The sequence below is a fragment of the Gadus macrocephalus genome, chromosome 16, assembly GCF_031168955.1.
Source record: "Gadus macrocephalus chromosome 16, ASM3116895v1".
NCBI lineage: Eukaryota > Metazoa > Chordata > Actinopteri > Gadiformes > Gadidae > Gadus > Gadus macrocephalus.
Window position 1 is genome coordinate 13525081 of NC_082397.1, and position 27500 is coordinate 13552580.

A 27500-nucleotide genomic window follows, 5' to 3' on the forward strand; every position below is an offset into this window, starting at 1 on the left:
CTCAGAGAAAGGTGGATGTAGTAGCACATGGCACTTCTCTTGCACGCTGTGCAGTGGTGGGTGTGGAGGCAGCAGAACTTATTTTGCATCCCCTCCCTCTGTTTGGGCCCGAGTCCTACATCCTCTCCTCTCTCAATCGCCATCTCTGCTTGACATGTTCCCATGATAATCTGTTTTGTGTTGGTACCATTGTTTGATAACAGCCCATTCATTGGTTTGTAGTATTTGGCTGCGATTGGGGGCTTAGGCCCAATCCCATTTCTACCCCTTACCCCTTCCCCTTACCCCTCCCCCTTCTTTTGAAGGGGTAAAGGGTAGAAATGGGATCGGGCCTTAGGCCCAATCCCATTTCTACCCCTTACACCTTCCCCTTACCCCTTCCCCTTACCCCTTCAAAACAAGGGGGAGGGGTAAGGGGAAGGGGTAAGGGGTAGAAATGGGATTGGGCATTACTGTCATACGACCAGTCTGTACCTTGCGCCAGGAAAAGCACGTCCAAATCCCTTTTTCCTTAACAGTTTTCCTTAACAGTTTTCCACATAACATTTCTTGGTAAATTGTTTTGCCTTGCATTGAAAGCTACAATTTATCCAACTATGTAAGACTGTCATGCTTTATATTACATATCCTTCCTAATATATTCTTGTTGCATTTAATGTAATCCTTTTTTTCTTATTATCCATGTGACATTCTTTTGTGAGGAGAACATGAAACGACTCACGGTTGTTCATAAACACGACAGAAAGATACAGCTCATGTACTTACAGTACACTAAGGCTTATTGCACGTATTCAAATGCACAAAAGCTACACAAATGATTCAGCTAAGCAGTGGGCAGAAAGCGCGGCTCATTTGCCCACATCCTGGGTGATTAGATCACCTCGGACCACGGTGTCCTCACTCCCCCTCTCCTCCCCCCGGATCTCCTCCTCGCAGTCCAACACGTGTTGTCAGCAGAGGTCATGTGACCCGTGTCGTCATCGCGTGAGGTTGCCCCCGGCAACGGGAGGTTTGTCACCCTAGCCCTAATTGCAGGCCCATTGAAAGAGCTCTGGCAGCCAAGGGGACACTGGGCTTCTTTCCAGGGAGGGACGGGTTAACCCAGGGTTCACTTCCCGGGGTTCACTGCCTGGGGTTCACTGCACAGGGATCACTGCAGCAGTGTACAGTACACCCTTTACACTGTAAAGGGTGTACTGTACAGGGTTTACTGCACAACATTCACTGCAAAGGGTAAGGGTTAGTTGTGTCACTAGCAAAAAACACAACGACACACACCAATTGTCTCATTGTGTGCAAATCCCACACCTATGTGGTACTAACGTAGCGTAGTGGATCTAAAAATCAAACCTCCTTTTTTACATTCTTTCATTTTTTGTTTTTTGTTTCTCTGACTTTCATTTCACCTTTCTCGCTTTGGTTAACTTTTCTTTTCCGTTTTTTCATTTTCCTTCCAGTATGACAGACTTAACCTGATTAAAGTAAGCATTTCCTTTTTCTTTTTTCTTTATTTCCTTCATTTCACCAATTGACCTTAATTTCTAAGCTCTCCTGTATCCTTCCCCCCCTTTAGCCTAGTTAAGTTGCGCCTGTATTATCCCCGTGAAGAGTGGGAAATACTTTAAAAATGTATATTAATAGTCATTAAATGACTGGAAAATTACAGTTTCTTAAACATTTAATAGAACATTCCAGTAGAATAATGAGAAGTAGAATTGGTAGCTACTGACCAGTTTAGTACACACCATTTGTTTTGGGATCAAATTAATACTTTGTCATTTCAGTATTGTCAATTTGAGACATGGACGTGCTTCTATGTTTGAATGGCAAGTGAAATGTTAGTTTGCCTTGGTTGTCTAAAGGCTCTCTCTCTCTCTCTCTCTCTCTCTCTCTCTCTCTCTCTCTCTCTCTCTCTCTCTCATACCCCCTCTGTCACTCTGTCTCTCTCATGTCCACTCTATAAGACTAGTCATTGACCTTCTAAATCTCTCAGCCTTCATATTAAAGGGTAAACCTTAAACTGCATTAGCCATTAGGATCATAAAATAATCATGAACTCATTAAACTTCCTCTAGTACCCCGGTTACACGCACATTGAGACACACACACACACACACACACACACACACACACACACACACACACACACACACACACACACACACACACACACACACACACCGAGGGTAGCCTCAGCGTAAATCCTGCACTGTGTCTCCTTCACCTTCAGATCAGATTAGCCCACATTAGACGAGATTTCCCGCCAGAGCCCTGGGTTCTGTCTTGGTCCGCATCAAACAAACACGCATGGTTGCAGCAGAACCAAATAAGAGGAACAGCAACATGGACCCAAAGCGACGTGGCCATGTCTCCACTAAATGGATTAAGTCTTCCTCGCAAGGGACTTGTGAAGCTGTGAAAGTTAGGTGTTTGTCACGCAAGTCAATCGAAGTGCCTCACTAGATTCTTCAAATTAATTTGTGGTTTGACAAATCTATTGAAGCATTTCCTTGGAGGAATTTCAATCAATTATCACTCAAGCATTAATCATCTGTTTGTGTTTTAACAACACGATAGTACACATATGGAGGTGTGCTTGAGGCGAGACTAAAGCTACAGGAAGTAAGAATCAGCTTTCTCTTAAAGGGATACTTGATGTTCTGCAGTAAACAAGCACTGGATATTAGGCATTTATTTGGTGGTGTTTTTTCTTGTTGTTTTGATAATTTCCTTTTCTTTTACTTTACTCCTTGTCTCACCTCCTGGACGAATCCCCTGCATGTCCTCTCAAAGCATTCTTATAACATTGTACCCTCTGGTTGTGGCCTGGCCACAGTGGTACAGTACATGAGTCCACCTGGTTGCGGAGTCTTAAGCCTCATGTCTATGATAAGTGTCTGCGTCAGCTCCAGAGCTCGGCTGGGCATTCAGGGCTGCCTGTCTTGGCACAAGGCTGGGCTGAATCAGCAATGCAGGCAGCTGATCGGCGGGCTCATGACGTCATCAATGTACTTATTTAGCCTAGCAGGCAAACAATTGGTTTAGATTATATTCTCTAATGATGTTAGATTTTTTTTTAATGTAATTATTGATCAATTTTCTTTTTTTTTTGCCACCACATCATCAGATTGGAATGTGATTGGTTGGGGCCGAGTGTCAAAGTTGAAAATATTTCAACTCCTGACGAAACTAAAATTGTAAATTGTATGACTCGCTCTGTTGAGCTCGGCGCTCCTCTCATAGGGATTGAATAGCAGGGCTGAGCCGGTGCTCTTTCTGAACTTTTCATGGACATGGGGATTTGATTTGTCATCATACGTTTTGTAAATTTACCAAAATACTGCTGCCCTCTGCTGGTAAAAAGACATATGACAGTAGAGCCCTGCTCCAGATGGAAACAGACATCCGGAGAAATATGTTTTTATATAACAAATATACATGTGTTATTGTACAGCATGAACGCATTCCTTAGGAAAAAGGATAACGCAAATGTAATTCATTTTTATAAACTCATATCCCTCAGTTTATATAAAAAATACGAAGACCTTTCAGGGGTTAAATTAACCGAAAAGGATCAAACTTCAATTCATGAATATGTTCTTTTTGTTGCTTTGGGTATCAAATGCTGTGACAATAAAAAGCGTGGGCGTTCCACTGCTTGACACAGGGTTACCAGGACAGGCATTCATATTATTTATTTTTTCTTTCCTAAATCAGTGTTTATACTCTTCCCTGGGTGTCCCCCGCAGTGTTTCTGCCTGTTGAGAATGTGACCTGTCCTTCGCACCTGCTATAAATAAAGCACCTAGCTCAGTCCAGTTATCACCCTCTCTGAGGTGTGTGCTGATCCTTCACGTTTGCTCTGTGAACCCCATACTGACTTGCACATGTGCTCTCTCCCATCTTCTCTCTCTTTCCTGCCCTTTCTCTCTGTTCAATCATACTCCCGACAGAAGAGCCAAAGCTGGTATAATGTAAGTAAACAAGTTATTTTTTATCTTTGCAATCAATTATTGTGTTAGCCTGTTTGTGTGTGTGTGTGTGTGTGCGTGTGTGCCTTCTTGTCTTCCTCTGATATGTGTAGGTCGGTGTGTGTGTGTGTGTGTGTGTGTGTGTGTGCATGTTTGTGATATCTCTAGTGTTCCTTTGTGCTTTTTTGGAGCTATTCTCGGAGTGGTGTCCTTAACATGAGAGGTCCCTGACCTAGACTGACTCATGCCTCCACCACACGAGCCCAGCCATTAGTCTGAGTCACTGGTCAATCACGGCCTGTAGACTCAGCAACACGTAGCCTCGGGAGCAGAGACATGGGATATATAGGATAGATACTGACCTGAGAGTTTTCAAAATCAACAAAATGCTGTCGAAAGTTCATCGCACATGTATTCATGCATATGGTCCTGCATAATAATACATTTAATTTAGAGGCGCCTTTCAAGACACCCAAGGTCACCTACCTATAAGGATATAAATACATCAGCCATTATATGAATGACCCCTAGAGGGCGTGATAACTCTGCCCTCTGTCCATGGAACCAGAAGTGGTGTCAATGTTGATATGTAAAACCCACGGGGTATTTCTCCTGTATGATTTGGTCTGTGACAATCCCTTTTTTCCCTGTGTTGTGTGCGTTTTTATACTTTCCTTATTTTTTATCATATATGCCCTGTGTCTGTACACCTTTCCCCTCCTCTCTTCCCAGCATGAAAGACAACACATCCTCAGAGTAAGCATGACTTTGTCTCTCTCCCTCGCTCGCTCTCCCTCTCCCTTTAGGGAGAGAGCAGTAGGGCGCCCCCTAATGGCACCCGTCTCACGTCTTAATACAGTGACCTCCAACCAGCCTGGGTTCCACCTGTAGGCCTTGTCACAGCTCCCAGTGACAGATGTGCCAGACGCCCACTACGATCATTAAAGGCCTCCTGTTTTTCCACCAGGGCTGAGCTTGATAAGCCATTACAAGCCATTTAAAAAAACTGCCTTTTCCTGTGCCTAAGTGCCAACACAAGTGAGAGAGTCCATCTAGATGTATGATGATTAGATCAACAACATTTGCTTTAGTTAGGTTATACGGTTAGACTAGTCGAGTCTAACCTAGACTGATCCATCCAGCATACGGTGAACCCTCCCACTTTGGAAGTCACTTAAACACAGAGAAGGGCACATTTTGAAAGGGCTTGTAATGGCTAATCACACTCACACCTGGTTGTAATAGGGGTCCTTTTAATGGTTTCTCCCCCTTCATGGTCAATGGTCATCGAGGACGTGTGGTTATGCAACAGGTGAAAGCTGGGCCCTCTGTGTAGGTCACTGGATTACAGGAACACGCCACCCAGAAATAACGTAACAACCACACTCATCTTACAGCCTGAAGGCAGACGTTGCTCCAGTCCAGACCTTATTGTAAGAATAGTACTGAGGTGTCCAAGGCCAGTGGTGACTTTAGGTGTACCACTAAAATGTCATCAAGACCTTATGCAGGCCGCCTCATACTCAAACGATCTACCATTGTGAAATACACATGCAAGGCCTGAGAAAACTATAGAATGGAAAACATACGATTTTTTCTATTATTGGAAATGTGTCTAATTCTACAATATAATACAACAAACAACCTGCACTATCCTCTCAAGCACCACTAGAGGCAACACAGGTTGAAAACCGGTACAATGGATCTGAGAGTCATGGATAAGCTTTCAATATTTTTGGTGGCATGTTTCTTAAAACCGACTAATCTAAGCAACGATCGCCAGCACCTCCCAGTGAGCCGTGGGTGTCCTGGGAGAACGGGGCATGGTGCGTCCGGTAGTGCATGCTTCCCTCCACCAGAGGAGGGTGTGGGAAGGCTTTAATGGTTGAGTGCATGTGGAGGCCTCAGTTTCTGGGTAATGGCATACATATGCACTATACAGTACTACCCTTCATGGGGGTCGTTGGTTTAAAAGGGAGGTAACAGGAGAAGGTTTGAGCAGTGTTGAAAGAGTCTGAGGGTTTTACAAATTCGTGGAAACAGTCCTTTAAATAGTCTCTCTATATATACAAAATGTATGTGATATGCTTTGAATACATAACATTTTCAAATACACTAAGTATATGCACTAACTAAACACTTAATAGACACAATGCAAACCAAGTGGAAGGTATACACAACAAGCATTTCTTGTTGTTTTTTTTATTCTATCTTCTGTCATTTATATTTTCTATCTATTTCGTCCCACAACAGAGAAAGGCTTTGGAAGATGCTAAAATGCATAATTATTATATTTCATTTGTAATATTCCAAAATAATAGTAAACGTAAATGATGAAAAATAATGACATCAGTATCGGAAAGATGTTTTTTGTTCTGTATATCTTCCGCACTTATAATTAACTGTAACAGCTAATGCATGCACACACCTATTTTAAATATTTTTATGGACTGCGGCAGATTATGTGTTGGTGTGTGTGTGTATGTGTGTGAGTGTGTGTGTGTGTGTGTGTGTGTGTGTGTGTGTGTGTGTGTGTGTGTGTATCTGTGCATGTTATTGCCTTGTGTAAGGGAATGCATGTGTGCATCTCTGCATGGCGATGATGACCTCCCATGGCACAGAGTGCTCTGTGATGACAAGCCTACCGTCCTATTGAGCTCTGAGCCTGACAGAGAGACACATGCTGTCCAACACCATGCTGCTTTTTTGGTTTAGTGAAAGTCTTGACGGTAGGGTGACCATATCCCAAAAAAAACAATGTGGGACAAAGAGTATTTTGATTTTGGACAATGTCGGACACATTACCGATTACAATTGAATATGTCGTTCTAACTTGAAAAAAATATATCTTTATAATTTATATGCTGTGCTATCCCACATTAGACGATGCACCTGCTAGCTCTAGTTGACGGTGTCTCCTGGATAATGGTTAACCTTTTTTTACCATTGAGTATTTTTCGCAATTAATTTGTTAATCCTTTATTGCTATTCGTTAACTGTTAATGGTAGGAGGCATGGATAGATTGTAGGATAGATATGGCTTACATTGCGGGTGTAGCATATGATGCGTAATCTATTATTTTAAAATATGAAATATTTATCTTCTGGTGGCCAGCCCAACCACTCAAACATCAGCACCGATGAGCAAACCCAAGGACTAGATCAATAAATCGACACATACCTCGCCTACCTGTCCATCAACCCAAGGGAACCGCTGGGAGAGAATGGCTTCATTGTCGGTCCGACCAAACCCTGTACACAAGGCACACAAACGCTCAGACACATGCTCTACGCTTACCAGGGAACACACAGACACACACTCAGACCCCCCGTCCCATAAAACGATAGTATAACCACACCTTAGTGTACAGTACCAGTCTCCACCATCTCCTGCTGTTTGCCAAGCCAGTTAATGGTTAACAATCTCCACACACATGGTCTCATTTGCAAATGGTCACATCCAAAATTGCAATAACTGTCATGCAACATCAAGGGCGGTTACTGTTAGTCATCGTTCCACTTCCATTTCCTTATTCTACTGAGAACAATGATTCAGTTAGGGATGATAGCCAGTGAGTCGGCAGTATTTATTGAAATGCTAATCTTATTTTTGTTGGCCCTAATACATTCTATGCAATGTGCATTTTACCTGACTGAGGACTGCTTTGGAGCATTTCCTCCTGGGTGTCTTAGCGGCTTCGTTGCTGGCCTGGACTCATTCGAGTCACACAGCAGAGGAAAGGGAACAACTCCTTGTTGTATTCCAGATAGAACAGCTGTAGGACAGATGTATGTGTGTAAACACTGCAAGAAAGGACCCGTAAACACCCAGTGTTAGCCATCAAAGGATCATAGACCCTTGTAATGTTCTTTAGACACATGTATACAAACTGTGGTTTTATCCGCCTTTTAGAGCAGCTATCAGAGTGTAAACAAGTGTTTAAGTGTGAATCATCCTACTGGAGAGAGAGGGTCAGAGAGGGGGATAGCCCAAACAAGTGGGAAGGGGGGGAGGGGCCTAGGGGCATTGATAGCAGCGAGGCTACGGGACTATTTCACATGGGGACTCGGAAGCAGCAGCACAGCCTTCTCTCCTTTCTCCATCACCACTTGGGAGCGGAGCAGCTACCAGCGGAGATTCATGTGATCTGAAGCTTCATCGGCCTTCTTTTTGAGTCCAGGCCTGTTGTGGTCCCAGTCGAGATCAATGCCCTTGTGTTGCACGCCTCGGGGCGTCTGGAGGTTTGGCCTCACTGCCCTCCCCGGAACTCCCGCGGTCACCGGACGGAGGTCACCCTGTTACGTCCCGAACACGGGGGCTCTCCTCTTCATCTCATCAAGCAGCTGCCCCCCGCCCCGTCGACGACGCCTTTTTTAAGTTCCATTTTATTCCTCCCTTTAAAATAGCCGTTCATTCCAGGTAAAAAAAAAAAAATCATTTTTCGGGCCGCATTTACCCCGGCTGGATTGGGATCTTGGCCTTCTGGGAACGGCAGAACCAGCGCCGGCCCAACGAGGTCCTCTACCAGCACCCGTCTGGGAGCCTTCTCGTCGTGGACCGCATCGCTCACACACACTGGCAGGAGGAGTGTGGTGTGTAGGGGAGGGGAGCAGAGCAACGGACCACACCGCCACAATAATAAAGGACTTGTGGACCTGGGGTTACTAGAGGGCAACGGCTGAGACTCCACTGCCTGCGAGCGTGTGTGACGGAGGAAGGGAGCGAGAGAGAGAGAGAGAGAGAGACGAGGATCATGTGGCAGCAGTCAGCTGGGTGCTGTGTTTAATGCTGAAGAGGAACAGCACCCGCACACAAAAAAACCACAACATCCCAAACAAACACACTAACCGCCCTCCTTGACGCGACATCAACACTCCTCTTCTAGCTCTACTGACCTGTGAAGCAGTCTTTGGGGAAAGCCACATACATAGAGATATAGATACATAGACCATCTATATATATAGATGTAGGTAGAGGTTCACCCTGAGCCTGTGTTTGGTCTGGATTCTGCGCCGAGGACCGCCATGGATCTGAGTGAAGTTGCTCTGTCGGACTGGGAGATGGTGCTGGAGCTGGACGAGGCCCTGGCCGGCTGGGTCCACCAGGGCCCGGCCAGGGGGGAGTGGGGCTGGGAGTGGGGCTGGGCCGCCTCCGACCTCCAGGACCCCGACTGGGACACGGAGGACCTGCCCGCCGTAAGTGATGCCTCTCCGGATGGGAAAGGCCCCCGAGACACGATGGGGAACCGAGAGGTGGAAAGTTGTTTTTGCAGAGAAATAACGTGCATTAAGTGGATTTAAGGAAAGGAGTGCTCAGTGTGATCATGGTTAGTGTAGGTCTGCAGCTGCCTCCTTGTACAGGGTCTCTACAGTAAATAACTGACGAGGTATGTCAAGTCACGGCTTTATGAACTCTTCCTGAGCCCATGGTGTATTTCTGTATGGAGGGAGCCATGTGTGACTGACAGAAATACAAGCCAGTCTTTCTTAGGTTGCTGTTGGGGAACAAAGGAGCAGTCGTTTTTATTTGTTTACTTTATTGCCTAGCGCTGGTTCCGAGAAAATGCTTTTGTCAATATTTCTCCTCATTTGTCTTGAGAATGCAACCTCCCTTCTATCCCGGTATATTATTGAGGATCTCCTAAACCTTCGTCCCGCCAGTCTAGTGGTCATTCTATCTCTGTCAGACTATTTTTTGCTCAACTGTCTCCCAAAGCAAAGTTGAATAGATTTATTCCTCTTGTAACAAGAGCTCCTCTTCGCTGCTGACTGTACTGCCAGGTCTTCGTTCCTCTTAGCTGTCCTCTTGAAGAATCTGACCCTGACACCTTGAGTCCTTATAACACTCAAACTCACAAACAGGGGGACAAAAAAACAATAACTACAACAACTGCAAAGCATCAAACCTCTGCCTTTGCCTTTTATATGACCCAACAATACGCTTCCAATATTCCTCCAAAAAAAAAACCTGTTGTATTTCCCCACGGATATTCTTGGTATGAGAGAAGCTTGGAATGATGTTTGCGGTTTCGATGAACAAAGGCGTCTTTCTTTTGCCTCACGGGGAGAATCGTAGTGCGATGTGGCACCGACTGGGGGGATGGGGGAGGGGGGGGGGGTTGCGACTTGCCATCAGAAAGTGCTTGGCGCCAGAACCGCATGTTTTGTTGAATGACCCACTTAGGCAAATGTGTGTTTGTATACTTCTTTAGGGAAGCTTTGCTTTGCATCGCTCGGTTGCACCAAACAGTTGGATGCTGAAACACAAAATTGTGCACTTTTGCATGCCCCCCACACACACACACAAAAATATGATAGCCCACATCCATTCTCAACAGTGTTTGTCAAAACCTCCTCCGTTTTATTGTAGATAACAATGGCGTCCGTGTTGAGGTTTTCACAAACCGCTCACAACGGATAAGTGAGTGAGTGTGTTTGTGTGTGTGTGAGTGTGTGTGTGTGTGAGTGACGGAATGCGAATACCAAATGAGCACGACCTGTTTTCGTGGGGGGGGGGGGGGGCGTTCTATGTAAAGTGTAAGCATGAATGCACAAACACCTGTTTCTGTTGTTGTTTTGTTGGCTCTAGGTCCTCAGTCCAACGTACAAGCAGCGCAATGAGGACTTCAGGAAGCTCTTCAAACAGCTGCCTGACACGGAGAGACTCATCGTGGGTATGTGGATACACTCTTCAGCCGTGCGGTGGATAGTCGTGGGCCTGCATGCTAGCAGGCTGTGGCTAACCCGCTAGCTGTAGTCTGCTAGTAGCAGTCTGTTGATAACGTCACAGTGTGTAAGCAGGCTGAACCGGCAGTCTTTCTCCTACGGGTCAAAAATCAGGGCTGGCTCTGGACTGCCCTAGGAGAGATCAGCTGGGTCTTTTCTACACATGCTGTTATTCACGTTATTCATATCATTAACTATTGTTTTAACAAAGGTATGTCTCCATCGATCCACCCCGAGACCTCTTTGTACCAGTTCGATAGGGCAGGTCCCCACAGACTCACTGTTACCTGTGGCTATCATGGAGCATAATGAGTAAACCAGTGGGGGGGGGACCGCCCTGTGTACACATCAGTGGCCCCCATTGTCCCCATGAGAGGGACGGTGTATTTTATGAACTCACCGCTTCAGTGTACACGGAAATCGAGGTTTCTGAAGAACCGGGGATCCATAGCCATTCTTCATGCATCGCTGTGATGTCTTCTGTGTTTGTCCTGCAGACTACTCGTGTGCCCTGCAGCGGGACATCCTTCTGCAGGGACGCCTCTACCTCTCAGAGAACTGGATCTGTTTCTATAGCAACATCTTCCGCTGGGAAACGCTGGTATGCGCCGACCGATGAACATTTCGTCATTGTTGTGTCAAATATATCTGTGTTTACTATTTGTGCGTCATGTTGGTCGATTTACTTAATTACATTGTGTGCGTGTGTGTGCGTGTGTGTGTTTGGGACTGGTGTGTGTGTGTGTTGGTTTGTCTGTAGCTGACGGTGCGGCTAAAGGACATCTGTTCTATGACCAAGGAGAAGACAGCACGCCTCATTCCCAATGCAATCCAGCTCTGCACAGACACTGACAAGGTAAATGCCTACAAATAGCTCCATTTCCACTCTACATTCAGAGCCCTAGAGGCTAAAGGGAATGGCATTGGAAGATAATGTAATAATAATGTAAATATTATTTTAGTAGTATTTTCAATGTTCATGAATAGGTACAATGTGTTCTCATTCAGACGTGGACTGAAAGGTTAACATTGATTCTCCTGCAGCACTTTTTCACCTCATTTGGAGCAAGGGACCGGACCTACATGATGATGTTCAGACTATGGCAGAATGCCCTGCTAGACAAGGTAAGCCTGCAGATCCCCCTTCCTGCTCATGGTTGGTTCATGCTATGCATTTGCTATTTATCTCCATTATTCAGAAATAAGAAAAAAATGTCATAAACCGCTTCACTTAAACTCCATAAAACCTATTTGTATTTATTTTTTCTGATGTACCCATCACTTTTGCTCTGAGGATTTGCATTGATTTGTGTGAATGGACAAAGGACGACTATATAACCACAGGATTCTTTCATGTCAAAACCTATTTGAGCAAAATGAAAAATCCTTGAAAATAAATATCTATTCTACCTCTAGTGCTTAGTATAATTATGTGAGTCCACGATTACTTAAGTGTTCCAGTGTTGCCTACCATCTTGTTCTTGCTTGATCTCACCCTCCTGTAGCCCCTGTGTCCAAAAGAACTCTGGCATTTTGTCCACCAGTGCTACGGCAACGAGTTGGGCCTGACCAGTGACGACGAAGACTATGTCCCCCCGGACGATGACTTCAACACCATGGGGTGAGTCCCGTCTCTACAGTTAGGTCAGGCGTTCACCACGTTCGCCGCAGTACGTTAGGCAAATTATGCCCAGTGATGAGGGCTTGTCCTTTAAAGGGGGAGCCACTTTGTTTGACCTTAACTTGTATCCAGTGATTGATTGCTGAGGTTTACAGTGAAAGGAGCTCTGTATCCGGTCATGCTAGCTGCACTGTTATTGACAGCATTCTTAATTACAGTCCACATGTGACTTCAAAAAAGCTCTCTCTGTGGGTGTGTTCTTTCGATCTTTCAAAGAAATCGGACAGCGTCCAAAACGTTGCTTTGATGAAGAATTGATGAGCAGCTGAGTGTCTCCATTTTGGCCTTCTCCCAAACTCTCTTCCTCCCACAGGTTCTGCGAGGAGATCCCCAACGAGGAGTCGGAGCTCAACAACGACAACTCCTCCAAGAGCAGTGCGGACGCCAGGCCGGACGCCAGCCCCCTGCCCCCGCACAGGAAGCTGCTCCCCAACAGCAGCGTGCTGTCCGGCACCAACGACCCCGGCCTCACGGTGAGTCCACGGCCAAAGGTCCAAACACCAGCCCCATAATCATCTTGACTTTCGATTTAGTTCCAATCCTATTCCATCTGAGGTTCCCTCCGTCTGAGCCTTGTCAAACTGTGGGGCGGGGTGGTGTCCACCTCAACCAATCGCTAAGAAGATGCAGAATTTCTTCAAAATGTCTTTAATAGTAGAATTCATAACTATACACACACTTTAACACTAGAAGCATCGGCACCACTGAACTACTTTTCAACCACCGCGTTCAATTTGATCTCTTTGAATGCTTTTGTTGTAGTGACAACAAGACACCACTAGATGGTACAGTGTGCTTCACTGCTGCCAGCAGCTGAGGTCGACTCCTGTCTGCTTTTGACAGGCATTGGACAAATAAACTCAGCATGACCTTCCTTTATTATTCATATGCTTGTAATTTACTAGTAAAGTAAAGAAGGGTTTTCCTTTCTAGCAAATCCAAATAGTTTGGAATGCCTCATACAATAGGCTCTTTGAGTTCAATGTATTGTGTATTGTATTTCAGTATTTGGTCTAAAGTTGTTTGGTACGAATGAAGGGCTTACTCGACACTCTATCTCTCTCCCTCTCCCTGTCTCTCCCTCTCTCTCTCTCTCTCTCTCTCTCTCTCTCTCTCTCTCTCTCTCTCTCTCTCTCTCTCTCTCTCTCTCTCTCTCTCACCCTTCTTTCCTATATGTCCCTGTGTCTCTCGCCCAGTTTGACCTGCCGGGAGACGAGTTTGCAGACTGCCTGCCTGAGGGGGAGCTCCTGGGCCTGCCGCTGGCGGCGGACATGAGGGTGGGCCTGGAGGGGGGCCTGCCGGCGGGCCCCGCCCCCTCGCCCTCGCTGGACTTCAACGACAACGACATCCCCACCGAGCTCAGCGACTCCTCGGAGACGCACGACGAAGGTGAGCCCGCCATGTTCCACGGAGAAGGGGCGCTTTAATGACGCGTTACTTCAGGACGGGTGCCATATGAATGAAATCCTTTATTAGGGTGCCAAGCACAAAGTGCTAAGAAATATTTCCAAACAATGCAATAGGGCCACCAAATGGTGATTTTTTTATTATTATTATTAAACCTTTTTTTTTTACCAGGAATAATCGCATTGAGATTCAGAATCTTTTTTCCCTGGGAGCCTGACCAAGACAGCATATACTGTAGTTCAATATAAAATATGAAACAGAAAAAGAAAATTGGCAATTTAACATAATCTCAGCATGACCAGCAACGTTTAATGTTAGCACATGTGCATTTAGTACTCAGATAGTCCTTAATCCTAGTTTTAAACTGTTTAATTTTTGGAATGGAGTCTAATTTAAGATGACTCTGCAGTTAACATAAGACATAAGAAAAAAGCAGGACATTGAATCATTCAATCCACAATAATAAATAAGGAACCTCCTGGGACTATGACATGATGTATCAGCCGTCGCATGCTCCCAGAATGTCGATTGTCCAATCGCAGGGCCGAACGCGCGCGAGGCTACCCACAATCCCTGGCCCTTGATTGGCTAGACGAGTGGCAGGTGACCAAAGCACCGCAGGTTCTCTTGACACGCAGGCCGCCCATTTGACCAGGCCCGGCCCGAGGATTGAGAGGCGAGAACCTGAGTGAGCAGGTGGCGTCCAGAAGAACAGAGACTGGCCGGTCATTACCAGAGACCCCACGAGCTCCCAGCCAGCAAGATGGTGCTGTGGGAACCCACACACGGGCGTCGATCACGAGGGCGTCCCATACCAACATACGTGCACTGAGGAAAGATGTAGCAGCAGAAAACACGGGCGAACTATCCAGCTGCATGGAGGATCAAGAAGATTTGAAACCCCGCTGGAGGAGTCGTCCCAGGACGGCCTGGAGAGAGGAGCTTCGGACTTGATGTTTGGGTGCATTATCTCCCATTGTAGACCTCAACAAGCCCCCAGACTTTGCCGATGGTTCTTCAGAGTGCTTCTGTTATGTCCTTCCAAAGTTCCCGTAAATGTACACAAGTAGGGAGACCGCTGCACTTCTCCTAATCAACTCTCTCCACCGTGAGACTGTTATTGTGTTCCATGGAACGACTCTTGACTCTTGGAACGTCCACCATGACGGGGGCCGACTGATCCTGGTCGACCTTCTCCTCCAGCTCCTTGGGAAACCTCTCGTGGAAATGATCTTGGGTGTAGTAGTGGTGTCTCAGTAGCACCGAGCAGTGGGTCCATCTGCAGACACATCTCCACTAGCTGAGCCAGCAGGGGGTCAAAGAGGCCGTGCTTCTCCATCAGGTCGGTGGTGGGATGCACCAGAGGCAGTGCCCCAAACTGTCGGGCGTCTTTCACATTATTGAAATATTGCTGTTCGCATGAGCCCCATGTGGAGGAAGGCAGTCAGCAGTCGGACGACATTGTCGTGCTATCTGGCCAATAGCAAACACCGATAGGGGTGCGAGTTCCCGCTGAAAGATGAGATGCGTTTCATCCGTGGTGAAGTTCCCTCAATGAAGGCTTCTACATCTTAGTACTTCTCCAAATCTATCGCTGCTAAGACGTTCCAAAGCTTTGTTGTTTTCCATACCCGATATCCAAAAAGTTATAGGAATGGTCACCATAGGCGTAAATCTCTCACTGAACCCGCAAATAGCCGTTGCCAGAAGTGCATGGAGTGATTCAACCATCTCAACTCGATCTCCAACCTACACTTTAAACTTGGTATATCGTTAATAGAACAAAACTTTCATCCAAGCCAGTTCCTAGAACAGCGTTCCCAAAATCGTTATATATTCTATAACCGTGTGAATCCAGATCCTCGGTAATACTGCGGTAATAAATTAAGGTTTTTACATTTATAGAAGCAAAATATCAAAATCGAATTAGACAATTGACTGAAATTGCAGACTTTGGACGGCCATATTTTCTGACCCCTTTCTTCTACAGTCATGAAATCCTGTAGACATTTGTCTCTCCTAATGTTGAGCGCATGTTCCTAGGAAAACAAGAACCTGAAACAAAATGGCGGCGGACGTCCAAATTAGCCCAATCAATGTTAGGTGACAAAAGGTGGGGTTAACTTCAGTCAATCAACACCAAACTTTGTGTACTTAAAGAAGCATAGGTCGAGGTTAACCAGGCTAAAGTTCATCAAAAAAGGCCAATAGGGGGCACTAAAGTAATAAATTAAAAAATTGAAAAACTCATAACTCCTCAGTCTCAGTTCGCCCATCACCAGATCCAAGCTCAGACAATTCCAGCGTATGTAAGCAAAATAAATCTTAATTATCTGGTTATGGTCTGCGTCAGGGTCTTAATAGTCCGTCAGGGTCTTAATGGTCTCTCAGGGTCTTGGTCTGCTTTAGGCTTGGCACCCGTAAAATGCTGCTTGCAGCTTTAATTATTATTGCAATTAGGACATTTAGCTCGCAGACGCTTTTAACCTAAATTACTTACAGTGAGTGGAGATAAATGTTGCTGAGGGGCAGGTTGTTGGTAAGCATATTCATCAGTGATGCCTAGACAGAGGCTGTGGACATTGGCAATCAACCCAAAACCTTTCAGCTACCAACTGGACTAACCCTCCACCCATATAGAAACCAGCTCATTGGTTGGTCGACTATGCAAGGTAACATCTTTGTGTGTGTGTGTGTGTGTGCGTGTGTGTGTGTGTGTGTGTGTGTGTGTGTGTGTGTGTGTGTGTGTGTTTGTGTGTGTGTGTGTGTCAGGTGAGGTGCAGGCCTTCCACGAGGACCTGCACGGCAGACAGTACATCAACGAGGTGTACAAGTTCAGCGTGGACAAGCTGTACCACATCCTGTTCACCGAGTCCCAGTTCATGAGCGACTTCATGGAGCAACGCCGCTTCTCCGGTCAGAACTTAATCCTCATCCTGTGTTCATGAAATCTTGCTCAAAAGAAATGTCTTGTCTGAATTCACGTTAAAGGTGACATACTGTATAATACCACCAGGTGTGAGTGTGATTAGCCGCTACAAGCCGTTTTGAAAATCTGCCTCTTCTGAGAGCAACGTTTGCTGCAGTCGACTGGGTAGGCTGGTAGACTGATCTATCCAGCACACATCTAGGTGGACCCGCCCACAGTTTATGTCAGAAGAGGAATATTTTCAAAATGCCCCCCCCCCTCCCCGGTGTCTCCTCTGCAGAGGTGGTGTACCATCCGTGGAAGAAGGACGAGGCGGGGAACCAGACCCGGGACATCATGTACACCATCTCTCTGTCCAACCCCCTGGCTCCCAAGACGGCCACTGTCACGGAGACACAGGTGGGTCCACCTGCTCCGTCCTCTCCGTTGACCAGCCAAACCAACCCCCCTCTCAAATGTGGTAGAGACTGCTATGCTCCCTCATTGATCCCAAATTCTTTCCAATGACTTGCTTGCCACAAAAAATGTAATCGTCTCCTCCTATCAATCAGTAATGTTGTTGACGATATTCATCTCAAAGTCCCTCAAATGACGATATAATAGGAAAACTCTTCACTCAAACTTCCAATAACTGTTTCAGGTCTTCAGGTTAGGGTTGGGATTAAGTCCCAAGGATTAGCCCTGTGTTTCCTGATTAACCCTTTGTTTCCTTTTGTTTTGGGGCCAGACTCTGTATAAGGCCAGCCAGGAGAGCGAGTGTTACATCATCGACGCGGAAGTCATCACGCACGACGTGCCCTACCATGACTACTTCTACACCCTCAACCGCTACATGATCACCAGGGTGGCCAAGAACAAGTGCCGGCTGAGGTAAGCACAGTGGAGGGGTGGTGCTGCTTGTTTCACATAGCTGTGTCTGTGTGTGTGTGTGTGTGTGTGTGTGTGTGTGTGTGTGTGTGTGTGTGTGTGTGTGTGTGTGTGTGTGTGTGTGTGTGTGTGTGTGTTGGAGCATGGAATCCAGCGTCATGACTGGGAAACATGTTATGTGTTTGCTTTGGAGCATAACAACCAACTCACACTACAGAGGTATTCCACTACCGTTTATGGGTTAACCCTATCGGTTCTTTATTTGTATCGACTGAGCTTGGATTTTGATATTGGTCTTTTCATTATTCTCTGTGTGTCTCCTTTCCTCTCTCACCCTGCAGGGTATCGACAGAGCTGTGCTACAGGAAGCAGCCTTGGGGGCTGGTGAAGGGTTTCATTGAGAAGAACTTCTGGAGCGGCTTGGACGAGAATTTCCGCCATCTTGGTAAGGATCGGTGTGTCGCTGATGTTTAGTTATCATTTTTTCTGAGCCACATTTGATTGGGATATCAAAGTAGACTTTATCACAGGATTTATCCTTGTTATTGGCCAGATAGAAGCTAAGAATCAAGGAATCTCAGTGACCTAGAACATCTTCTGTTCTGTTGTAGAAGGGCATAGAGGCGCACTCTTTTGACCACTTGATTCCTTATCCCAGTGTGTTTTGGGTGGGTTTTCACTGCTGTGTGATAGAGTTAGTGCGTGTCGTTTGAGTCCCTTCCCAACCCGGGCAAATAGGACAGCCGTGACGTTGGTAAGTCTGGGCTGTAAGTCTCTCAAGACAAACGAGACGCATGGACGGTTTTTATAAATCCTCCAGCCTACACCTCTGAGTGTGGCCGGGTTAACCCCCAATCCCCCTGGTATCTTGATTGTTCCAAAATCCTTATATCTGGTTCAGAACCTGGATCCTTTGTTGGGTCACCGGTCAGGGCGTGTACCATTTCAGTCCTGATCGCAGCAACCCAGGTTCGATTCCTGCCCGTGGTCCTTTGCTGCATGTCCTCCCCTCCATCTCCCAGGCCTTCCTCTCCATCTCCCTTTATAATTATAATTAATCGTTAGAAAAAACTATCTGCCCCGGCCACTTGCCCCTCCGGAACCCCCCCGCCCCCCCCCCCGCCTGACCCCCTCCCGCCCTCACCCCCCAGAGATGAGGCTGTCCAAGGCGGAGGAGGAGCTGCTCAGCGAGTCCCTCCGGCCCTCGCCCAAGGCCAAGGTGGGGAAGGGCGCGGCGGCACGGCGCCGGAACCGGCCGCTGGTCCACCTGCTGGGCCTGGAGGAGGCGCTCGGCCCCGTGACCACGCCCGCCGCCGCCGACGTCCTCCACCGCATCAAGCAGGTGGCGGGCTCCACCCAGACGCGGCGCCAGAGCCCCCAGCACCACCACCTCCCCCACCTGCCCCACCTGCTGCCCAGCGGGCTGGCCCTCTACAGCGTCTCCAAGCTGCTGGTCGTTATCAGCTTCGTGTGAGTCTCCCCCGGCACGCACACATGCGCGTCCTTGCACACACACACTCGCAAACACACACAAACAGAAACACACACACACACACACACACACACACAGGCACGCACACACGCACAAACACACACACATGCTCGCACACATCCATATAGGGTTATGGGGATACTTTCATTTTTTTTGATGCATGCACTAGCACATGGTCCTACAGGTCATACAGCCACACATAAACACATGGAGATTGATGTGATAGTAGATCAATTGATCCAGTGAAAAAGCCTCCCTTTTAGAGTTTGTGAAACCGAAATTGTGAACCAGAAGCAGGATGTTATTCAGCTGACTGTACGTCACCTTACAGCCGAAGCAATCCCACTCCATCATCAATCTTAGTTCCTAATGTGTCTTGTAATGTTACGTGCACCTCGAGTGTAACGTCCCCTTCCTCTCTCTCTCTCTCTCTCTCTCCCTCTCGCTCTCTCTCTCTTTTCTCTCTCGCTCGCTCTTCTCTTCCTTCCATCGCCCTCCGTAGGATCTGTCTCAGGTACATATTTCAGTGGCTAATTACTTAGCGTCACAGGGTTCATTCTGTTTGGGATTTACGAGGACAGCACTTACAGAGCCATACCGGGCGTCATTTAACGAGGCTCGTTAAGGTGATGTACACACTGCGGGGTCTCTGGGTAATTAGCTCCGCCTCTTTCCCCCTTCAGCTTGGTTCTGCTGGTGCTTCTCAATGCCATGCTGTTCTACAAGCTGTGGAGGCTGGAGTACTCGGCCCAGTCACTGCCCACCTGGCAGGGCCTGCGACTCCACGAAAGGTAGGAGGAGGAGCCCTTCATGCTAATGCATCTGGGTCTTTCATTTGTTTGCTGTGTTAAACGGTTGGTATCATCACATGCACACGCTCACATCTGTATACACCCGCACACGTTCACATCTGTATACACCCGCACACGTTCACAGACATACATGGGCACATTCACACACAGTCCGTTCACACATTCACATATCTCCAGATGTGTGCACATCTGGACTCTCAGCCGCCTCGATCTGAATTCAGTAGAACCCGACAAATTCCTAACCATGTGTTGACAATCTCACAATGAAATGCTTCGTCAGCCTTGTCCTAATGATATTTATTTTTTGTGTGTGTGTGTGTGTGTGTGTGTGCGTGTGTGTGTGTGTGTGTGTGTGTGTGTGTGTGTGTGTGTGTGTGTGTGTGTGTGTGTGTGTGTGTGTGTGTGTGTGTGTGTGTGTGTGTGTGTGTGTGTGTGTGTGTGTGTGTCCAGTAAACTGCCTCAGACCCAGGTGGAGTGGGCACAGCTCCTGGAGTCCCAGCAGCACTTCCACGATGCCGAGCTGCAGAAGTGGAGAGAGATCATCAAGTCTTCGGTGGTGCTACTTGACCAGGTGCCGGAGCACAGAGCCCCCCCTGTTCACACACCACTACTCCTTCAGCTTTTAGCTTTAAAGTCAACAGTAGATCCATGGCTTTATAGTTTAGATCTAAGATGAGGCCTTCGGCCATTGCTTATTGTATGAAAAAAACAATGGCATATTAGTGTACATATGTAAGCATATGTCCCATATATATAGCATATGTCTCAGTGTGGGGACCTGTTTACATTACAAACGTGAACTTGAATCCAGTACAAGCAACCCTTGTGTCATACTGTTTTAGATATACAAAACATTATTAATTCTGATTTGCGATTATGATTTATAAAGCATAATGATGATTCAATGCAACAATGCTTCCTTGCTCTGCCTATAAATCTAGCAATCTCTCTATGCTCTCTTATCTATTTCTCCTCTCAATCTTTTTCTCCCCTCTCTCTCTCTCTCTCTCTCTCTCTCTCTCTCTCTCTCTCTCTCTCTCTCTCTCTCTCTCTCTCTCTCTCTCTCTCTCTCTCTCACTCTCTCCTATTCTCGCTCCATATTTATCCCTCTCTCTCTCTCTCTCTCTCCCTGTGCTCTCCCAGATGAAGGACTCTCTACTGAACCTGCAGCGAGGCATCGGGTTGAGGGACTACAGCTCGGAGGCGGAGGAGAAGCGTAGTCGATACCACTGACGCGCCGCCCCCCTCCCGGCCCCGCCCCCCTCTCGCCCCCCTCGCTCGGCCCCGAGGGCATGGGTTACCCTGACCCGATATAGGACCGGTTCTGTCGGTGGACCAGCACACAGGCCGCGGCAACGGGACAGACATGGGAAAGGGCGGGACCAGAGGCCGGCCAGGGGTTCCAATCAGAGACCACCCAGTGGGAGATGGAGGCTCACAATTGAGAGCCCCTCCCCTCCCCCTCCTACAGGTCAGAGTTCACAGTCCCCCCCCATCCCCAACGCAGGCATGTACGGCACAAAGTGGTCTCTCCCCCCCTCCCCATCAGCACTGCGGCATTGTGGGAAGGCGCCGGGTTAGGCTGTACACCCGTGACAACACAGTCGTGACGCCTACTTCCTGCTCTGCTCTTCTACTTTTTGTGTGCGTGCGTTGTCGTGGTTTTCTTTTCATTAAAGAACATACTGCTGGAAGCCAATGGCTATGGGAAAAGAGAGAGAGTGAGAGGGAGAGAGAAGGAAAACTGCTGCATGCCTATTGAGCTTTACTTGGCTCCTCCCTCGATTGAGTGTTACCATGGCTCAGGGCTAACACAATATAAAATTAGAAGAGCAGAACAAGAGCAGAGCCAGTCAAGGAGATGATGGGTCCTTTCAAAAGTATTATGGGTTTTCTACAATCTTTAGACTGTTCCAAACCAATTCTACCCCTAGAGGTTCTCGCTGCAGTGTCCCTTTTATTTTAGGGTTTGTTTGTTTTTGTTGGGGGTTTATTTTTTTCCTTTCAACTCCAGGCCAGTAGAGTGTGCTGCAGAGCCAGGTTTATTGTCAGAGGGACAGAAAGATGTACGTTTTAGTATTGTAGAAGGTATCTCAGTTCCGCTTATCAATCCCTACTGCCTTGTTTGAGCCTGGGCCCCGTACGGTCTATATTAAGGGCTGGTTCCCTGTATAGCCGGGGCCAAGGTGGTTGTGTTCAAATATTTATACTGAGATCCTTTTAGGTTTCACTTTTAGACTGAATGTATTGGCTGCAGAGACGCTTTATCGGTTTGCATTGTTTTATCGTTTTAGTTAGTTTCTCAATCCAAAACAAACTACAGGAACGCTCCTGTTTAGTTGCTGAACGGATCACTAAACAGGAACTAGGATTTTTTTTAATTTTATTTTATAAACAATTCATACAGATATCTTTTCACAATCATGTTCTTAGGTCCTAGGTTATTTTCTAATATTTTGACTGAATCCTGACGTTAGGCCGAGTTGCATTTCTATGATCTACGCCCGCGTTATCAGAGCGCCAGCGCCAGACCAAGTGGCTTGAGATTGCACGTTTGTCTCCGCCGCACCCCTCTTCCCAGAGAAGAGGTTGTATGCGGACGGCAACATCTGAATTCATCTTGTTATTAGATTGGCTGAAAGGGATATTACAGCCGGTCAAGCTGGGGAGGGGACCTGTGTTTTATTACTAAACTGTGATTATATCTCTATAATATGTTGTAAATTAGAAAGAATTCTATGGATATATTTGAAATATATACCTATATTTCATTATTTAATATATTTCCAAATATATAAACATGACTTATATTTATTGTTAATTTATGTATATAGGAAAGCTATCAAGAGTTCTAGACCAGTTAAAGAATTTCTAACATTAAAGTGGTCTCTTTTGAGGTGCATGCCAGATATGTCTGTGACATGTCTAGTGTGCACGTTTGTCCGTGTATTTGCTTGAGCGTGCGTGTGTGTCTACCTGTGTGTCTACTTGTGTGTTTGTGTGTGTGTGTGTGTGCGTGTGCGTGTGTATGTGTGTGTGTGTGTGTGTGTTATATGTAACATTTGTATCATTCCACACTGGTATGTCTCTGGATAATTCATTACTGGCACATGTAGCCAAATTGCCTTTGGATGCAGCCTTGCAGTAGCCCTGACCAGGCTATGGTTTACAGTCAAAGAGTTTTGTTCCAAAATGGAGATGTCCTCTATATATCGAAGGCCGCATCGGAGCAGGCAACTACTGTCGAAACATTGCTGATTGCAAAAGAAAGGAAAAATCACTATTTGTAATCGCGCTTTATGCTTATATAAACCTTTTAAATCAATATACCTTCAGGTACTTCTTTTGCTTTTAGCACTAAAAATGGCTACGCTGCATTTTGGAAATAAACTCTTCAATCAGCCCCTACGGGTCACTTCCTGTCCACACCAGTACCATTTTGGGGCATTTTCCAATGAAAAAGCTCACTAACTACATGAGTGATAATATTCTTTCTTAGCCGTTTTAAAAACGGTCTGTCTTGGATGGATGGACGGATGCGACGAGAGCATGAGATGGAATGTAACCACATAGAATATGTACTCTTCACAAAATGTCATTCAATTCAATTGTCTATGGTGTATGAGGAGCATGGGAAAGGGGTTTGGGCAATACCCCAAGGGAAGCTATTTCAGCCCAAGAAGTCTCTCAGCCAAGGAGGAGTTCCAACCTTCTGAAACCTTCCTGGTATTAAAAAATAACTAAAAAGAAACGCACTTTATGGATAGTCCAAAAGTAAAAATGAAAGAGAGTTGGGAGTGTATATAGATTAGAGATGAATGCAGTGCTAGGGAGCTCAGCCCCAATGTATCATCATAGATAATACCACAAACGTACACAATCAAAAGTCTGAATCATTTGCTTTTGGCTGTTCAATTCTTAGTTGTTGTATTATTTGCCCATGTCATAATATTGTAATAACTATATTCTTAAAATTCAGTTTTAATCTTCCAGCATCCAAAAATAGATTGGTTTCACAAAGTTACTTGTGAACTGCCTGATAATATTGAACAGGTCCAAATGACACCCTTTGGGATATCAACCTGGGTCGCGGTGGGAGGGGGAGGAGGCAGGAGGAGAGCCTGAGTTAATGACACCATTGTTGTATAGTGCCTGCCACAGTCATGTTACTGAATGAATGAATGAAACCAGTGAACGCATGCTTCAGGGCTGAACCCCTTTGGTGGGCTTCTGTTTTAAATTGTATTTTAACACGGCAGTTACAATCTGTGAATGACGCTGATCTACGAACAAGAGAGTGTATAGAAATATAGAAATCCCCTTCACAAACATGCTTGAAGGCATGTTTCATTATTTTATATATATATATATATATATATATATATATATATATATATATATATATATATAATAAAATTTAAATGCTTTGCCAGTTCGTTTCACAGTGTAAGAACATATATTTTTTCAATTGCTTGATCGGTCACTCTAAGAAGCTAAAGAACCATTCCCTTTAGATAAAATGTGGTTGTCCACAGTTGGATAATAAGTATAATACTTTCTGTCCTTCAGGGTTTTAAAATGGGTTGGTTTAATTTATTTCGCCAGCTGGGTTCTATTTTCTAGACCATGCTGTCAAACCATCGATTGAAGTACTGATATGACATAAAGTATTACATTAAGACTGTGACATGTGTGCTGAAAATGCTGCTCTATATGTACAAAAAACCAGCCAATCGGAATAAAGCAAGAATATTGTATCCATGACTCTATTACATGTGACCTAGTAGGAAAGACACATGGTATATCTTCATGCGCGGGGAGATGGATTTTTGCATTCTAATAAATGTCCCTTAGCTTGCTATGTTCCTCATTGTAAATTGCACATTGGATAATCCCAGATGTAAATTTATGATTTCATGAAATGTGTATTTTCTTTCTTTTTTCTTTGGCTCTGTTATTCCCTAGCTCTTACTTTCTGCTGAGTAGTGTCACACACAATGGTAAGAGAGCTCTGAAGGGACCACCACAGTGGTGCATCCAAGACAACCCATTCCGATACCAGTGCCATGGTTTCATGGCTGGTCCTTCCACAACTTGTACGCACCACTGAAACTAAATTGGGGAATTTCAAAGATAACTGCTGAAATAGTCACTCACATACAACACAGCTCCGGCAACCTTTGGTTTGCCAACACGATAACAAAGACACACATACCTTTAGGAACATTACCAACCAATCCTGGCAAACTGCAAATGCTGTTTCTCTCAGCGGGTTTCAACAACAAAAGGTGCAATGTCGTTGAGCTGGATAAATAATTCTACTGTATGTTTGTTTGTTTATTTGTTTCTTTAGAGTCTGTTTGGATGTCTAGAGAGAACTGTAGTGACTTTATACATGATGTGTATACTATGTTGTGTATATCTGCGGTGTACACTCCACACACTGACAAAAAGTACCCAATCCGCGCTGTGCGCAGGTTCTGACTCACCGATGACTTTGCCTACTAGGGACTATGATGGAGGTGGCTTTCTCATTCATGTGGAGTAAGGGCGGGACACGGGAATTAAAGAATATATATATATATTGAAAATTATCTGTGTGTCAGGTGATTCTGTGTCCTAACATACAGAGTGTGTGTGTGTGTGATCGGTCAACGCTGTCAACAGGACTGGTATTTTTAATAAGTATTGAGTATTGAGCATAATCTGTTATTGAAGGATTGAACCATGTTAATAATTAATCATATTGGTATAAACATTTTGGATAGTGTTACCCCACTGCCAAACTTGGACTCAAACAACAAAACTTCTGTCACGTTCTCCTCATCTCTGCTGAAAATGTGTAGATCTTTTTGTATGAAAACTATCTAGGGAGGGAATGGTTTGTGGAAGAGGTTACAACTCAATAGGACAACCAGATACAAAATCCAATATTATTTTTTTTCTGCACTTTGTCCAACTAAAACGGATATCAAAGGAACATAAAGTATGCATGTCCATCACTAGAAGCTTGTAACCTGGGGACATGGGACCCCACTCAAAGCATGAGAAACTAGGAAAAGAACAGGCAAGAACTTTGTGCAAGCTTGTGTGTAGGTTTATGTTAATCATACAGGACTTAAAAACGAAACAGAAAACGAGTATGGCCTCACAATCGCAAAGGCCTCTCAAATAAATTGAACATTGTCACGTAGAGCCTCTAGGAATTAGAGAAAAGGAAAAACATGTTATGCCTGTTAATAGTTAAGTCAATCAGGAGTTTCAGTTTCTAGAGGTCCGGCCTCCTCCAGCTGCTCCTCTAACAATGCCTCATACTGTATTTCAGTAGGTTATTATTGTAGAGCGATGTGGAGGACAGTACTGGTTCCCATGTGAGCAGCTTGAGCAGCTTTGATAGCTGAGTCAGCAGCAGGGAAAAGACAACTCTGAAGGAGGAGCCAGACACCAGCACCTGCCAGGGTGCAGTCTGAGGCGTGGGTGGGGTCTCCGGCAGGCCTCAGAGGAGGATGTATGGATGGAGGGTACGGTGAGTCTCCAAGGCCTTTCTAACCTGCACTTCATGGTCTCTCAGAAAACACAATAGATGGTCTCTCAAAAACGCCACAAAGAACAAAAGAACAGGTAAACCCTGCAGTTATTGCATCCGAATTACATCACTGATCATTGTGTTGTGACATCAAAAAAGAGCAACTGGTGGGAGTGTGCTGGTTGTGGTAAGTTAAAGAGCAAGTGATGGTATGTTCAAATGCAACCCAAAGTCTGTGCTGGATAGATGAGCCACGTTTACTTCAGTCCACTGGGTAGGCTGGCAGACTGATCTATCCAGCACACATCTAGATGGACACGCCAACTTGTGATGTCATAAGGGGAAGATTTTCGAAACGGCTTGTAAGGGAATCACATTACTTCCATCCAATTAGCTTCCCTTTTTCATTCATTGCAATTATTGTAAAAAAAAAAATTGAAAGCTAAACCCGACCGTGAACTATTATCAGATTGCAAGCGGTTCATTGGAATTTCTATGCATAAATGCATACACATTACATTTTTCCCGATTCACGAATGTATTGATTACAAATCTTCCTATTTGTATGATGTGGTAAAAAAAAAAAACTGATTTCCAATAATCATTTGTTTTCCCTGCAAATGACCAACTGTCCTGGCTGATCCGCAGGGGCGAGGTCTCCACTGTGAGCGCAACCAGGGGGGGTGGGCTCTTCTCAATGAATGTATAAAAAGAACGCTATACGCGCTTCCGGGTTGCACTCTAAACATCCAATGAGAGCCGAGGGTGAAATTGCTGGGGCCGGATCAGAAACAAGTGAATCTCTCCCTGTGATGGCCACTGGCGGTGGGCGGAGCCTCGTCCTATGTTTGACAGCTATACATAATAACGTATAGCGCATAGTGTGAGGAAAACCATGCTGCTCCTAGGTTACAATGCCACCAGCGATGGAACGATGCGTATGACGACTCCTCGTTGATTTAAAGAAACTTCAAAAAACAACAGCGTGTACCATCATGTTGTAAATAGCCAGGACATCTTTCTTACTGCGTAGATTGAAAATGCACCGCGCGTTCTCCTTCCCCATCATCGTTGAACGAAGTCGCACCA

At 45.6% G+C, this 27500-nt stretch overlaps 2 protein-coding genes across 19 annotated transcripts in view; both read left to right on the forward strand.

The window, feature by feature from the left end:
- The window catches only part of gramd1bb (GRAM domain containing 1Bb), a 92155-nt gene extending 66678 nt beyond the window's left edge, over positions 1-25477 (forward strand). For 7 of the 18 annotated variants that reach the window (XM_060076279.1, XM_060076280.1, XM_060076265.1 and 4 more), the window contains 18 exons: positions 1458-1481; positions 3954-3974; positions 4704-4727; positions 10561-10645; positions 11195-11298; positions 11458-11553; positions 11742-11822; positions 12203-12318; positions 12692-12851; positions 13575-13767; positions 16558-16701; positions 16995-17113; positions 17442-17584; positions 17923-18026; positions 18733-19051; positions 19757-19864; positions 20336-20456; positions 21029-25477. In XM_060076279.1, coding sequence (XP_059932262.1) covers positions 1458-1481; positions 3954-3974; positions 4704-4727; positions 10561-10645; positions 11195-11298; positions 11458-11553; positions 11742-11822; positions 12203-12318; positions 12692-12851; positions 13575-13767; positions 16558-16701; positions 16995-17113; positions 17442-17584; positions 17923-18026; positions 18733-19051; positions 19757-19864; positions 20336-20456; positions 21029-21118 — 2052 coding nt within the window. In that variant the 3' untranslated portion in view covers positions 21119-25477. Of the gene's footprint in view, positions 1-1457; positions 1482-3953; positions 3975-4703; positions 4728-7998; positions 9168-10560; positions 10646-11194; positions 11299-11457; positions 11554-11741; positions 11823-12202; positions 12319-12691; positions 12852-13574; positions 13768-16557; positions 16702-16994; positions 17114-17441; positions 17585-17922; positions 18027-18732; positions 19052-19756; positions 19865-20335; positions 20457-21028 lie in introns of those variants that run through there. The other 11 variants (XM_060076269.1, XM_060076274.1, XM_060076267.1 and 8 more) reach the window with 5 other exon arrangements.
- Positions 25478-27077: 1600 nt separating this feature from the next.
- LOC132474546 (dapper homolog 3-like) overlaps positions 27078-27500 on the forward strand; it is a 12470-nt gene continuing 12047 nt past the window's right edge. Inside the window, exon 1 of the mRNA XM_060075308.1 lies at positions 27078-27500. This exon is cut by the window's right edge and continues 182 nt beyond it. Within this exon, the coding sequence (XP_059931291.1) occupies positions 27452-27500 (49 nt within the window). The 5' untranslated portion in view covers positions 27078-27451.